Source organism: Vombatus ursinus, unplaced genomic scaffold (assembly GCF_900497805.2).
Source record: "Vombatus ursinus unplaced genomic scaffold, bare-nosed wombat genome assembly UNPS02015406.1, whole genome shotgun sequence".
In the NCBI taxonomy this organism is placed as follows: domain Eukaryota; kingdom Metazoa; phylum Chordata; class Mammalia; order Diprotodontia; family Vombatidae; genus Vombatus; species Vombatus ursinus.
In genome coordinates, this window is record NW_020955184.1 from 3,727,961 (window position 1) to 3,742,673 (window position 14,713).

The 14,713-nt window shown below is 35.1% G+C and overlaps 1 protein-coding gene across 8 annotated transcripts in view; it reads left to right on the forward strand.

Moving 5' to 3' along the window:
- RALGAPA1 (Ral GTPase activating protein catalytic alpha subunit 1) overlaps positions 1–14,713 on the forward strand; it is a 311,896-nt gene that overhangs the window by 207,386 nt on the left and 89,797 nt on the right. For 7 of the 8 annotated variants that reach the window (XM_027847460.1, XM_027847457.1, XM_027847458.1 and 4 more), the window contains 2 exons: positions 1,518–2,382; positions 5,036–5,107. In XM_027847460.1, coding sequence (XP_027703261.1) covers positions 1,518–2,382; positions 5,036–5,107 — 937 coding nt within the window. Of the gene's footprint in view, positions 1–1,517; positions 2,383–5,035; positions 5,108–11,754; positions 11,832–14,713 lie in introns of all 8 variants that reach the window. The other variant, XM_027847459.1, reaches the window with a different exon arrangement.

A 14,713-nucleotide genomic window follows, 5' to 3' on the forward strand; every position in this document is an offset into this window, starting at 1 on the left:
ATACTTACTAGCTAGGTGATTCTGTGCTAAGTCACTTACCCTCTGTTTACTTTTGCATACTCAGTTGTAAAATGGGGATAATAGGGGCAGCTAGGTGGTGCAGTAGATAGAACACTGGCCCTGAATTCAAGAGGACCTGAGTTCAAATGCGGCCTCAGACCAAACGCTTGACACTTACTAGCTCTGTGACCCTGGGCAAGTCACTTAACCCCAATTGCCTTTAAAAAAAAGAGAGATAATAGTAGCTCCTACCTTGCAGGACTTTTTTTGTGTTTGTTTGTTTGTTTTGATTGCTTTTGGTTTTATATCACCTTTGTTTCTTTGTTTCTTTTTTTTTCTAGGCAGTAGGATTAAGTGACTTGCCCAGAACTCAGGTCCTCCTGACTCCAGGGCCAGTGCTCTATCCACTGTACCACCTAGCTGCCCTCCTTGCAAGGTTTTTGTGAGATCAAATGAGATAATAATTGTAAAGCCTTAGCATACAGTGCCTAGCACACAGTAGGTACCATATAAATGTTTATGCTTATTCCCCATCCCCCTACACATGAATATATCCAGTTCTCACTCTTATTGTCAGACGTTTTCTTTCTCTTCCCTTCTGTACCCCTTTTCTTCTTCGATTCCTGATATTAACCACTTTTTTCCTGCCTACTAATTTCAGGCTTCTCATTAGCCTATCCTTCCTTAAAACTTTCTCCTTTATTACTGGGTGACCCATCTGGACAGTCATGTATCATTCTTTCTCTACTTGTTTGACCTAATCTTAATTCAAAAGAAAGGAGTTCAAAATTCCATAACTGTTCAAACTAGTTTATGCCAGTCCAAGAAAGCCGCTTATCTTTTAGAAATAAGCATTTCTGCTTATAAAAATTTTTTGCCACTTAACATTCTGTGTCCCAAGGTGTAACATGTTGGATAGACTATTTTACCTTAGCCTCTTTCCCAGTTCTTAATTTTCACCTTTAAATCTATGACTAGCTGAAGATTCCTTAATTCTGAAGCATTGCACATAATCTATAAAATCCAGAGATATTTGGCCAAATTTCAATGTAAACCATGTGAATCTAGAAATCTACTCAAGAAATAGGAAATTTTATCAATAGAATTGATTTCATTGCTTTATTTTGCAATGGTTTTGTTACTCATTTTAATTTTTAACTTGTTGACTTTCTGAGAGACAACATCGTGTCTCTCTTTGCAACCATATCATTATCCTGAATTTAGTAACATAAGTTTAAATTTGGGACACCTAAATAAAGACATTGAAACAATCCTGACTTACTTTTTATTGATTGCAGAGTCAACATATCTTCATCAAAGAAATTTCATTTTTCCTCCCTTTACTTCTGTAATGCAAAAGTGAAATAAGTAGTATTTATATCAGATATATTGATAGCAGAACTTTTGGCAGCTTGCAAATATAATCTTTTTAAATATAAATTTGCTTTTATTTTGTTTGTTAGATACTGAATGTTTTAAGCACCAGTCTACCCACTCTTTTATTTTTTTACTTACAGTAAAAACTCAGATTCAACAAGGATTAATCTCAGTTGCAGCTCGTACTGTTATAACACACCTGGTAAACCACTTAGGTCATTATCCAATGAATGGTGGTCCTGCTATGCTAACAAGTCAGGTTTGTGAAAATCATGACAATCATTACAGTGAAAGTTCTGAACTTTCTCCTGAGCTTTTTGAGAGTCCAAATCTCCAGTTTTTTGTATTGAACAACACAACATTGGTATCCTGTATCCAGATAAGATCAGAAGAGAATATGCCTGGAGGAGGATTATGTGCTGGGCTCACTTCAGCTAATTCAAATGTCAGAATTATAGTTCGTGATTTGTCAGGTAAATATTCATGGGACTCTGCCATCCTTTATGGACCACCTTCTGTAAGATATCCCTCAGAACCAGTTTCATTCATGCTTTCATTGTCTCACCAAGAGAAGCCAGAAGATACTCCAACTTCTAGTGACTATCCAGAGGATATAACTGTTAGAGATGGACTTGCACTCCAGATTAAGAGGAGATTCAGAGAAACAGTGCCAACCTGGGATACAATAAGAGATGAAGAGGATGTTCTTGATGAGCTCCTCCAATATTTAGGTGTTACTAGTCCTGAATGCTTACAAAGGACTGGTGTCTCACTCAACATTCCTGCTCCACAACCTGTATGCATCTCTGAAAAACAAGAAAATGATGTTATCAATGCCATCCTTAAGCAGTACACGGAGGAGAGGGAATTTGTTGAAAAGTACTTCAGTGACTTAAATATGAAAGCTGTGGAACAAGATGAGCCAACACCTCAGAAGTCTCAGTCAGCATTTTATTATTGCAGATTGCTCCTCAGTATATTGGGAATGAATTCCTGGGACAAAAGGTAAGGTTGAACAAGAAATACTTGGGTTTTACATTTAAATACTTTTTGATTTATAAGAAAATCTTTTTAGTGGTTCCTCCTGCTTCCCTCTTCCTCCCCTCTATAATCTCTAGACAGAAATGGATTTGTTAAGACCAGGGAGGCAGAGTGTGAATCATGATAGAAATAGAAAAGATAGCTCTAAGGCAGGCCTGCACAACTTGTAGGCCAAGGGCACTTAAGGCCCTCGGGCCACTTGCTGCACACCAAAGGATTTCTGGCTGCCCTCGAAAAATGTAGGGGAAAACATCCTTTGTATGTAGAGGAAATCCTTTGGCATACCGCAAGTGGCCCATGGGCTGTGCCACAAGTTGTGTAGGCCTATTCTTTGGCCATTAATAATATGTGTATGTGTGTGTATATTCACATATAATGTGTGTGCATGTTGTGCTTTCAAGTATTCTCATTTAGGTCCTATATTCTTAAATTCTCACTGCATTAAGTAAAGACACCAAGTAAAAATGGACTCATAAAAACCATAGATTTTCAATTCATTTATACAGTCTACCTTTAAAACTATGACTTAAACAATAAATGTATGCTTTTTTTCCTGCCAAAATACTTAAAAATGAAAAAGTAGCAGCAAGGCAATAGTTTCAGAAATTTGAAACATTGGGTCCAGGATCTAAGAAAAAAGAATATCTAGATTTGATCAGATTTTTATCCATTTAAGGAAGGTGTAGAGTTTCTTAAGTTTTTTTTTAGCTAACAGTATATCATTGATTAAGATAGGCATTGAGTAGTATGCATTTTTTTAAATTCTCTACTTAAGGAAAAAAAAGTAAGGTAAAAAGGGTAGTATATTTATTATTATCTTTATATTTGACATATAATAGAAGGATAGCTCAAATATTACTGCTTCAATCAATCTTTCAATCAGTAAACATTTATTAAATTCCTACTATGTGCAAGGCACTGTGTAAGACCCTGGGAATCCAAATACAAAGGATGAAATAATTCCTACACACAAGTAACTTAGATTCTAATGAGGGAGACAACAAGGACATAGAACTGTGAAATAATACGAACAGTACAAAATGGTTAAACATATGATTGTTTCAAATGGAGTGCACTAGCAGTTGAAGGGATCAAGAAAGGCTTCATTTAGGAACTGATACTTAAGTTGAATCTTGAAGGAAGAGGACTTCTAAGAGGCAGCAATGAGGGGCCAGTATGGCAGGATCACAGATGCCAACAGGATAGAATGTCCTATGAGGCAAAAAGGATAGGTTGGAAGAAGGTTGTGAAAGGCTTTTAAACCTAATTTGAGGAGTTTCTCTTTGATTCCAATGGCAATAAGAAGCCCACTGAAGTTTATTAAAGAAATAACATGCTTAGATCTGAGCTTAAAGAAAATTAGAGTAGAGAGAAACAAGACAAGGAGCCAATTAGAAGACTATTGGAATCATCTGGTTAACTTTGGGAGCCTCTCCATACTGGCTCTGCCACTAAAGTCATTTTGTAACTTTGTATATATAATTTTACCTCTCTTAGCTTAGATTCCCCAGGGTCTTTGACCTCCATAGGTTTTGCTGGATGACGTAGTAGAAAATAGGAAGAAAGCTGAATTTTCAAGTCAAGAGACTTTATCATTCAAATCCTGGATTTGCTGTTCTGATCTGGGTGACATTGAACAAATATCTTAACCTCTCTGGGCTTGTTTTCTAGTTTGTAAAATCGGTGTTAAGCTGGATAATCTCTTAGTTATCTTTCAGCTTTAAATCTATCATCCTCTAATCTTAAGGATCCTTCCAGCTATTAGACTATCATTTTCAATTTTGCAACTGCAACCCATACACTGATTTAGAGCTATGTAATCTATACAGATAATTTCAGTTGCATAGAATGCCTGTATGGTATAAAAATAATAATTCTTAGCAATTTGCAAAATGCTTTATACGTTAATTCATTAATGATCATGACAATGCTGTGAAGTAGCACAAATAAAATAAGATATAAAAGCACTTTGCAAAAAAAGCATTTTAGAAACATCCCCTGTTACTATAAGATCATATAAATGTTATCCATATTTTGCTGATGCGGAAACTGAGGATTCAGAAGACTAAGTAGCTTGACCAAGCCACAAAGCCTAGGACAGGAACGTTAAATCTTTTCACTCACTCCAAATGCACTATTTTTAATTATCACCTTATGGGCAAATGATGTTATATAAGAAGTATCATTTGACTTGTGGGATATCCAGACTCTTTCTAAATTATCATTATTTTTGACAGGTGGTTTGGATTTTGTAAGTAATTTATTTCATCTAAAAACCTTCTGACTTATTTTTAAAACTGTGTATTGTAGGTAAAATCCACATGTAGTCCTGTCTCTCACTTTTGAAATAAGACTGGAGAATCATGCATTGTCTATAAGAGTAAAACTGAAGAGACCAATAGGTATAATCTTCTGAGAGGAAAATATCAGGTCCTTGGGTAGAAATAATAGTGAATATTATTGAAAGTTTTTTTTTTAGGATTTGTTCACCTTTGTTTTAGAAATATGAACGTACAAGAGAAATGTAAGCACATAAGGAGAGTAGAAGGTATGTTCCAGGACTGTCATGTCATTCATTTATAAAGATGATGAAAATGTTTATCCATTATTCCTTTAGGAGGAGCTTTCATCTCCTGAAGAAAAATGAAAAACTCCTTAGAGAACTCAGAAACTTGGACTCAAGACAGTGGTAAGTACTGAAAATTGTGATTTGTAAATAGCTATAGTCCATTTTTTCCAGATCTATTTAAATGTTATATTTAAATTAGAAAATTAAAGCAATGTTAATCAAAATTATAGTTTATTCAGCTTAGAAATCTCTACTAAAGGTGCTGTGAGGTCTCATTTTAGCATGACAGTGGTTCTGAGATGTAACTCCTGTCTCAGATACTTACTAGTTTTGTGACCCTGAGCATGTCATTTAAGCTATCTAATCACTTTTCCTAATCTGTAAAATGAGGCAGTTGTCTCAAAGACTTTTCCTTTCAGATTTTAATCTATAATTCTATAATTCTCTCTATCTAATCTGAGTTTTAAGGAATCCAAGTTTCTCTTTGGACTTGATTTTCTTCTTAAAAGGAAGACCTTTTGCAGAAAGTGATACCAGTGACTTTATTTATTTATTTATTTATTTATGGCTAGGCAATGAGGTTAAGTGACTTGCCCAGGGTCACACAGCTAGTAAGTATTATGTGTCTGAGGCCATATTTGAATTCAGGTCCTCCCAAATCTAGTGCCTATCCACTGAGCTACCCAGTTGCCCTGATACCAGTGATTTTAGACGAGGACATGGATGTGTTAGTGTTATAAAAGAAGGAACAAAGAAGGGATATGGGTGACTTAATGTATTTCCACACAATTAAATTTGGTCTTTGCCCTATCACCTCTTTGCTGTTCCCACCTAGCTAGAACCCTGTGTTTTTTCTATTTCAAAAATGCCCTTGCTAGCACACTTTTTCTATACCTTGCATGTCAGTTACCAAACCATAATATTCTCCCCTGTTATCATCTATCTTTGCTCCCAGGTTAACAAGAATTACTAGAAAAATCCATGAAACCATTGTTGATTGGGCCCAGTAGCCTAACTTCAGTTGGGCCTTTGTTTTATTCATTCACATTGCTTTCTAAGCATATTATATTTTGCAAGGCTAATAGGCAACATGCTATGTTCCTGTGTCATAAATGTCTAATTTTCTACATAGTATGTCCCATACTTTTTCCATGTAATATCCTCCATCTCAAAAGATAACCTTGTCTCCTACATTACTTTCAAAAAAAAAAAAAAAAAGTTAAGGCCATCCACCTCTTTCCTCACATCTCTACCTTACAATTTCTCTGGCCTTATGCATCACCAGCTTCTCTTTCACTTGAACTAATTTCCTCTGCCTCTATCTTCTTTCATCTCTTCATCTTGACTGACTACCACACCCCCATTTAGCAGTATGCTTGTTTTCCCTATGCTTAAAAAAAGAGAGATCAAGAGAGATCTTTCCCTTAATTTTATCCCTACCTAAAGCTACTGGAGATTTAACCAAGAAAAAGACGACTAATGAAGAAAGAAAGGAATAAAATATATGTGGTTTTTGAAGAACTATTATGTTGAAGAGAGATTTAGACTTATTCTTACCAGAATGAATATGATTTATCAATCATAAAGAGCAAAACTTGGATCAGTGAGGTAGAAGTTACAGAAAGGTAGATTTAAAGAAAAAATTTTCTAACAGTTTTCTAAAAATGTAATTTATGCTAGTAAGTTCTTGTATCATAAGAAATGTTTCAGGCAAGCTGAGTTTTTGACCAGCTATCAGGAACGTTATAGTGGGTATTCCCAAATTTAGAAAGTTGAATTAAGAGAACTTAATTATTCTATCTTCTTGAACTCCTTTGTTTGTACCTCTTACCACATGCTGAATCCATACTGAATCAGGAGTTGATATATCTGATAGCAGCTAATATAGTTCTTAATAATTATAAAGCATTTTACATAGATTCTTTCATTTGATCCTTATAACAACCTTGTAAGCTAGGTGTAGTATTGAGTATACCTATTTTATTGGTGAAGAAACTTAGGCAGACAGAGTTTTGGTGACTTGGTCACACAGCTAATTAGTGCTATATTTTCATATTTGTACCCAGGTCTTCTGATTCCTAATCTAGCGTTCTTTCCAGTGCATTTTTTGTGGAAGCATCATGGGCTAGTTAGGAAGGACATTAGATGGAGCCTGAGTTCGAGTGCTTCCTCCAACATTAGCTGTGTTACCCTGGGCAAGAGGCTTACCAGTTCTCCGCCTCAATTTCCTCATCTGTAAAATGGGGATAATAATTATTACACTAATAGCCTTATAGAGTTGTTGTGAGGAAAGTTTGTTGTAAGCCTTAATGCATATGGAAGAGAAGTGCACTATGGAAGAGATAATCGAGTTATCTTATCTAGCCAATTTTCCAGTAGCAACCACTAATACCACAACTTGGTATTTCTGCCCCTTGACTCTATAGGCAAGAGTTTGTAGAACACATTGGCTGAAAGCTAATGAAAGTAGGTATAACAGGTAACAACTTTCAAGTGGCTATAGGGAAGGTAATGGTTCAGATGAAGAGTAGTAGTACCACACAAGGGGATAGCAGTTAACAAAATTTTACTACTACTTAACTAGGAGAGGAAGAGAGTAAATAACAACTGGGAACAATCTTGGAATGCAGCCTCCATTGCTGTTTGTTCCTGGGCCATGACATACATTGGAGTAGCTTTGGATATGCAACCATGCAGTAATATTCCCAATCTGGTCAAAGGCCCAACACCTCTCAGGTTCAGCTTACATAGAGTTATAGAAAAATAGCCACCATGGCACTAATAAGGGACCACCCTGTGATCCATTGGGGAACATAGAAGGAAAATCATGACCAGTGAAATGAGGATATGTTCTTAATTAAATTAATTGAATTTTCTTAATTAAATAAGGAATGAGGGGCAAGAATTCTAGACACTTAACATTAACTGTACCACACAGGTGAGAGGCTGAGGGGCAGTGCTTGGTCTTTGGATTTATTAGCCTTCATATATATGTATCCTAGGGGTTTGAGCATACCGAATCAAATTGGTTTTAACTAGCTCACAATGTTCCTCCCAGTCCCAACACCCTTCATTCAAATCAAAAGCTCTCTTGTCTGTGGGATATATAAGACAAACTGTAAAGGAATTAGCTGCTGCTGCTATTTTTTGAGTTGGGCACAGGAAGGAATTTAGTGTCATTGGATCTGTAGTAGCTTCTTGGAAGTGTAGTAACTCTGGTAAAACACAGAAATAAGGAGACCTGTGAAAAGTTGTGAAAAGCGAGAGCATGGTGCTTCATGCTGCCATCTGTGTCTGATTGAAGTAAAAAATCAAACATGTCAACAGGATTGGATTCAGAGCATATCTTACTTGGTTTCCATTTATTATTCCAGTGTTCCTTGTGGAAATAAAACAAGGAAGGGTATAGGCCAAGGTCAAGAGTTTCTTCCTATCAGCCTTCATCTTCCTTTTTTGAATTTATTTAGTAGGGAACTGATATGGTCAGACCTGCACTTTAGGAAGATCAATTTGACAACTGAGTGATTAGAATGGGGAGAGCTTTGGGGCAGAGAGATTAACCAGCAGACTACTGCAGCAGTCCAGGCATGAGATGATAAGGGCCTGTTTCTAGAGTAGTTGTAGTGTCAGAGAATATAAGAGGGCATATAGTAACGTAAAAGCAACAGAACTTAGCAACTGATTGGATATTGGAGGATAAGAGAAAATGAGCATTCAAGGATGATACCTAGGTTGTGAGCTTGGATGATTGAGAGAATGGTGATATGGTTGGCAGTAATAGGGAAGTGAGGAAGAGAAAAGAGCTTGAGGGGAAAGATAATCAGTTCGTATGCCCAAAGAGGTATAAAACCATGCATACCCTTTGACCTAGCAATACCTCTACTAGGTCTGTATCCCAAAAGAGATTAAAAAACAAAAAGGAAAAGGACATAGGTGTACAAAAATATTTATAACAGCTGTTTTGGGGGGCACAGAATTGGAGATTGAGGAGATGTCCATCAATTGGGGAATGGTTAAACAAGTTGTGGTATGTGATTGTAACGGAATACTATTGTGCTTTAAGAAATAATGAGTGGGATGCTCTTGGAAAAGCCTGGAGAGACTTGCACGAGCTGATGCAAAGTGAAATGTACCGTGTACAAAGTAACAGCAGTATTGTAGGATGATCAGCTGTGAATGACCTAGTTTTTCTCAGCAATACAGTGATCCCAGACAACTCTGAAAGACTTATTATGAAAAAAGCTATCCATCCACAGAGAAGGAACTGATGGTATCTGAATAAAGATTACAGCATATTTTTTTACTTTATTTTTCTTGAGGTGTTTTTTTTTTTGTCTTTTTTTCTTTCACAACATGACTATTATGGAAATGTTTTGCATGACTACACATGTATAACCTATATCGAACTGTTTTGCCTTCTCAGTGAGGAGGATGGGGAGGGAGGAAGAAAGAGAATTTGGAGCTCAAAGTTTTAAAAACAAATGTTAAAAATTGTTTGTACATGTAACTAGGGGGAAATAAAATACTAAAGAAAAAGAAAAAAAATAATCAGTTCAGTTTGGGACATGTTGATTTTAAGCTATCTGTGAGACATCCAATTCAGGATGCCTTACTGGCAGTCTAGAGGTTGGAAGAGTGCCAAAAAGCAGACTGGAATGTCATCTGTATAGAGAAGATAATTGAAACTGTGGAAGCTGATGAAATCACCAAGTACAGTTGTACAGAAAGAAAAGAGGTGAGGACCCAAGGAAAAACCTTGGGAGCCACTGTTGTTAGGGGATGTGACCCGAATGAAAATCTAGCAAAGAACACAGAGGAGGGGGCAGATAGGTAGGAGGAGAAGTGGTCTTATGAAAATCTAGAGAGAGATAGTATCAAGATGAAGAGGGTGCTTAGTAGTATCAACAGTTGCAGAGGTTAAGGATGAAGATTGAGAAAAGGCCATTACATTAGATTTGGCAACTAAAGAGACCTTTAGTGACTTGGAGAGAGCAGTTTTGGTTAAATGATTAGGTCACAATTGTGGAAGCACAGATTTTAGATGGCCTTCTCAAGGGGTTTAGCCACAAAGAGGGGGAGAGATGTAGTATGATACCTAACTGGGATTGGTGGATCAAATGAGGGTTTTTTGAGGCCTTCTGTCGCTATTTTTTAAAAGACATTTTATAAAATAGGTATTAATTGTTTGAAGTATTTGATAGAATTCACATGTAATTCCATTTTTCCTGGGACTTTTTCTTTATGTAGAGCAGTCAGTTTATTGTTTGCTTGGTTTCTTTTTCTCAGATTGGGTACTTTAAGATCTCTTTCCTGCTGTGTACATGACATGCTTTTTTTTTATTTTTGTATTTAAGTTTCAATATTTACATTTATAATGTGTTTCTTTTCTTTATTGTGTGTTTAAGTTTTAGTATTTAAATCTAAAGGAGAATTTTTAAAAAGCTTTTTCTTGCTAGTTTGTATATTTTATGTATAAATTAATTTCCTTTGAATGCTCATATTTCCTGATGTATAATTGTGTAAAGTACTTTTGAATACTTCTAATACTTAAAGGTTATGGGGACAAAGGAACATAGATTTAGCACCAAAAGGGTCCTCAGAGACTATAACCTAACCATTTCTTTTTATTTCCTCTCTATTGTGAATCCTTCTTGTTAATTTCTCATTTTGCTAATGTTATTTTACTCTCTTTTTTTTATCAACTTAGCTAATACTTTTTTTTTTCAATGATTTTTTAAAAAACTGGAGCTCTGATTTCACTGGAATAGGAAGCTGTAAGGGAGGGAATTTCTGGTATAAGAACTCCTTCCACCAATATAAATTGCACTTACTCTGCAACTCTCTTAGAGAGTTACTTGAGACACTAAGAGGTTAAGTCAATCAGTAAACATTCATTAAGTGTGTCATAATCTAATGGGGGGAGGCAAGATGCAAACGACTATGCAAAACAAGCTATATGTAGGAGAGATAGGAAATAATAAAGGGAAGGCACTGAAATTAAGAGGCATTGGGAAAGGTTTCCTATAAAAGATGGGATTTTAATTGTGACTCAAAGGAAGCCAGGATGGTCAGTAGTTAGCCAAAGGGAGGTGGGTTTCCTATGCATGAGGGACAGCCAGATAAAATTCCTGGAGCCAAGAGATGGAATGTCTTGTTTGTGGAATAACCAGGGGACCAATGTCATGAGATCAAAGAGTACGTGTGAGGGATTAAGGTGTAAAAAAAATGTAAGGGTAGGAGAAGGCTAGGTTATGAAGGAATTTGAAGGCCAAACAGGGGATTTTGCATTTGATTCTGGAGGCCAGAAGGTGCCAAGAGCGGTTGAATTTTATTTACTAGAGCAGTGACATGGTCAGACCTATTTTAGGAAAATCACTTTAGTGGCGAAATGGAGGATGGATTGGAGTAAGGAGAGACTTAAGTCATGTTGACCCACCCTCACACTAGTGTAGTGGTCCAGGTGTGAGGAGATGAGGATCTGTATCAGAGTGGTGGCAGTGTTAAAGGGAAAAGGGGAGCACATTTAAGAGATGTTGAAAAGGTGACACTGGCAGGCATTAGAAAAAAGATTAGATGGGAAAGGGGTGAGAAATAGTGAAGAGTAGATGAATCCTATGTTGCAAGTATGAAAGACTGGGTCAGTGACTTACCCAGAATCACACAGACAATATGTACTGGAGGTGGGACTTGCTAATACCTAACATTTATATAGTATTTTTAATGTTTGCAGAGTGTTTTATATTGATTAGCTCATTTGGTCCTCACAGCAACCCCATGAGATACATTCTATTATTATCCCTGTTATACAGAGGAAGCTCATTTAATCCACACGTCAACCTGTGAGGTAGGTGCTGTTATTATCCCCATTTTACAGAGGAAGCTTTGGTTGAATGACTTTTTCAAAATCACATAGCTAGTAAGTAAGGTAAAATTTGAACTCAGGTCTTTCTGTCTCCAAATGTAGTCTTCTATCTACTAATATATCACAGTGCCTCTCTAATCAATGTTATCAGAATTTAAAAAAAAACACCTATTCTTAGCTCTTTTTATTAGTTTTATAGTCTTTTTATTTTCATCAAAGGGATTTTTTTTACTTGTTTTAAAATTGTTAATTTGTTTATTTTCTAATGTTCATTAATCCTTTCTTTTCCCATTTTGTTGGGAATATTTGTCAAGATAAGTTTTTACAAATATAAATTTCTTATAAGGACTGTTTTGGCTTTATCTCAAATGTTTTGGTGCATTGTTTCATTGTTGTCATATTTAACATAGTTATTTACTCCTACTGTGGTATGTTCTTTCTCCTGTATCATTAATTCCAGTTAGGTCTGTTTCTTTTGCTCATATTCCTTTTATTCCCCAAGTTTCATTACCTAATGGTTTCTACAAGATATGATTTCTTGATGCAATAACACATCAGTTTTTGTAAACATACCATGGTATTCTTAGAAATATGTGTATTTTTCCATATTTCCATTCAGAGGTCTTTTCTTCAGTCAGATCTTGTTTATCCAACAATTCATTCAGCACTATATTTTCCTTCTTGTTTTTCTTTTTGTTGAATTTATCCAGTTCTACAGGTGAAATATTAAAATCTCCTACTATTAATCTGTTACTCTTAATGTCTTCTTGCAATTCACTTGAATGTTTTTTTTCTAAAAACTTATCTACTGTGCCATATGCCATTTAGCGTATATGCGTGTGTGTGTGTCTATATCTGTATATTTGGGGGGGTGTAGTTTGACCCTGGCACCCCCACTCAATCTGTATATCAGAGGGATATATGTCAAGCATAGTAAGTGGCATATCTTGGAGTTCCACAATGTGAAGGAGTTGACAATGATCCCTCATTCATTCAGTTTCAGTATATTGCAATGTATTATAATTCACATGTTGCTCAGGTAAATGTATTTATAGCTTATATTATATTATGGTTTTAACTAAAACAACCCTCATAAACTAGATAAATTACTTTTTAAAATCCCTGCAATGAAATCGTAATTTAAAGATACTAAGCAAAAACAAGAAGGTAGCAGAACTGACACTTCTCATATATGGTAAAAACACTGAGAATCTGATCAGATCTGACAAGTCAGACTGGTAATTATCATTAAAACATTTTATACTACACAGAAGTTAGTTGGTTGTCTCATGGCAAAGTACTTAAAATAGTTACAACACTTAAAGATGAGTTTAAATATTTTTCTTATACAAAACGATATATTTTCCAAATTTGCTCACCTTTTCTGTGATGACAAGTCAAAAAGTTTGCTACTTAGCAGATATTTTTTTAAAAAAATAAACACACTTAATCTTCAAGGTAAAAATGACCTTTTAACAATAATCAAGAAAATTATTTTTTGAAAGAAAACCATGCTTATAGAGAGAACATTTTTGCAAATCAATGTTTTCTTAGGTTTGTTGCTAAAAGTAATGTGTCATCTATAAAAACTCATTTCTATACAACTTTAAAACTTGGAAATGAAATTTACCAGCCTTAAGTTTTTTATATTGGGGTTTTTTTATTCAAGTTTCAATGGCTTTTGAATCCATTTACTTAAAATATCAAAATGCAACCTCTCATTATTTTGTAACAACTAATTGACTTCTAGAAAAATTGAAATTTCAACAAAAACGTGAGCAACAGTTGGAGGGGGACAGTGTTGAAAAATGTATGATTGAGTAATCACATTGAACAGTGTACTTCTTCCATTTGCATCTAAATATCTTTGTGAGGTGTTTTTTGTTTTGTTTTGTTTTGTTTTTTCAGGAAAGACAGCCATTAAAACCAAATATTAAAATAAACTGAACAGACCTTCAAATCACTGTGTCACAAAATGTTCAACCCCAATTCTAATATTTTTTATCTGTCACATCATTTTTATATCTGTTTTTGTGTTTTTATCTTGTATATAATATTTATATAATGGTATGTGCATATAATTTATAAATTAATATGCATAAATTGAGAGTACATGTTCAAAAATACAGATGATAATGCATGACCAAAATTCTGTGGCACCTTTAGGCATAACTGATTTCCCTAATTGTCTTTCATTACTTTGTTAATTCTTATTGTTACCTTATCTGAGGTTATAACAGTGACTTCCAACTTTTTTAGTCACCTGAAGCATAATATATTTTGTTCAGTCCCCTATTTTCACTTTTCCTATGTGTGTATGTGCTTTTTGTGTGTTTCTTATAGGAAATAAATTGTATTTTTTCTTATCCATTCCTCATTCTTTAAATTGGTGAATTTAATTATTATTATTTATTATTAGTATTAGTATCTGTTAGTATTCTCAGTGCTTATCATAATTCTAGGCTTATAGTGATAATATTTGTTGATTACCCAAGTAATGGATTCCCTGAAGATTAGAATGGAGTAAATAAATCTCAGCGACTCCATGAAAGAAATATTAGAATAGTAGGTAAGATATCCACTAACAAAAACAACTGACCTGGAAAACACATCAAGGAGGGAGCATTTAAGAATCAAGAAATCATCATCTACCAAGATGTATTAGAATAGAAGAATAAATGAAAATAGAAAGAATCCACTAGTCATATCTTGAAAGAAAACTCCAAAAGAAAAATCCCAGGAATGTCAGCATAAAATATGGATCAAAAGAAAAATATTTCAGGGAGCCAGAAAGCCAATTCAGGTGCCAAGGAGCCACAGTCAGGATCACATAAGATTTGGCAATTTGGGAAAGTTACTCATTT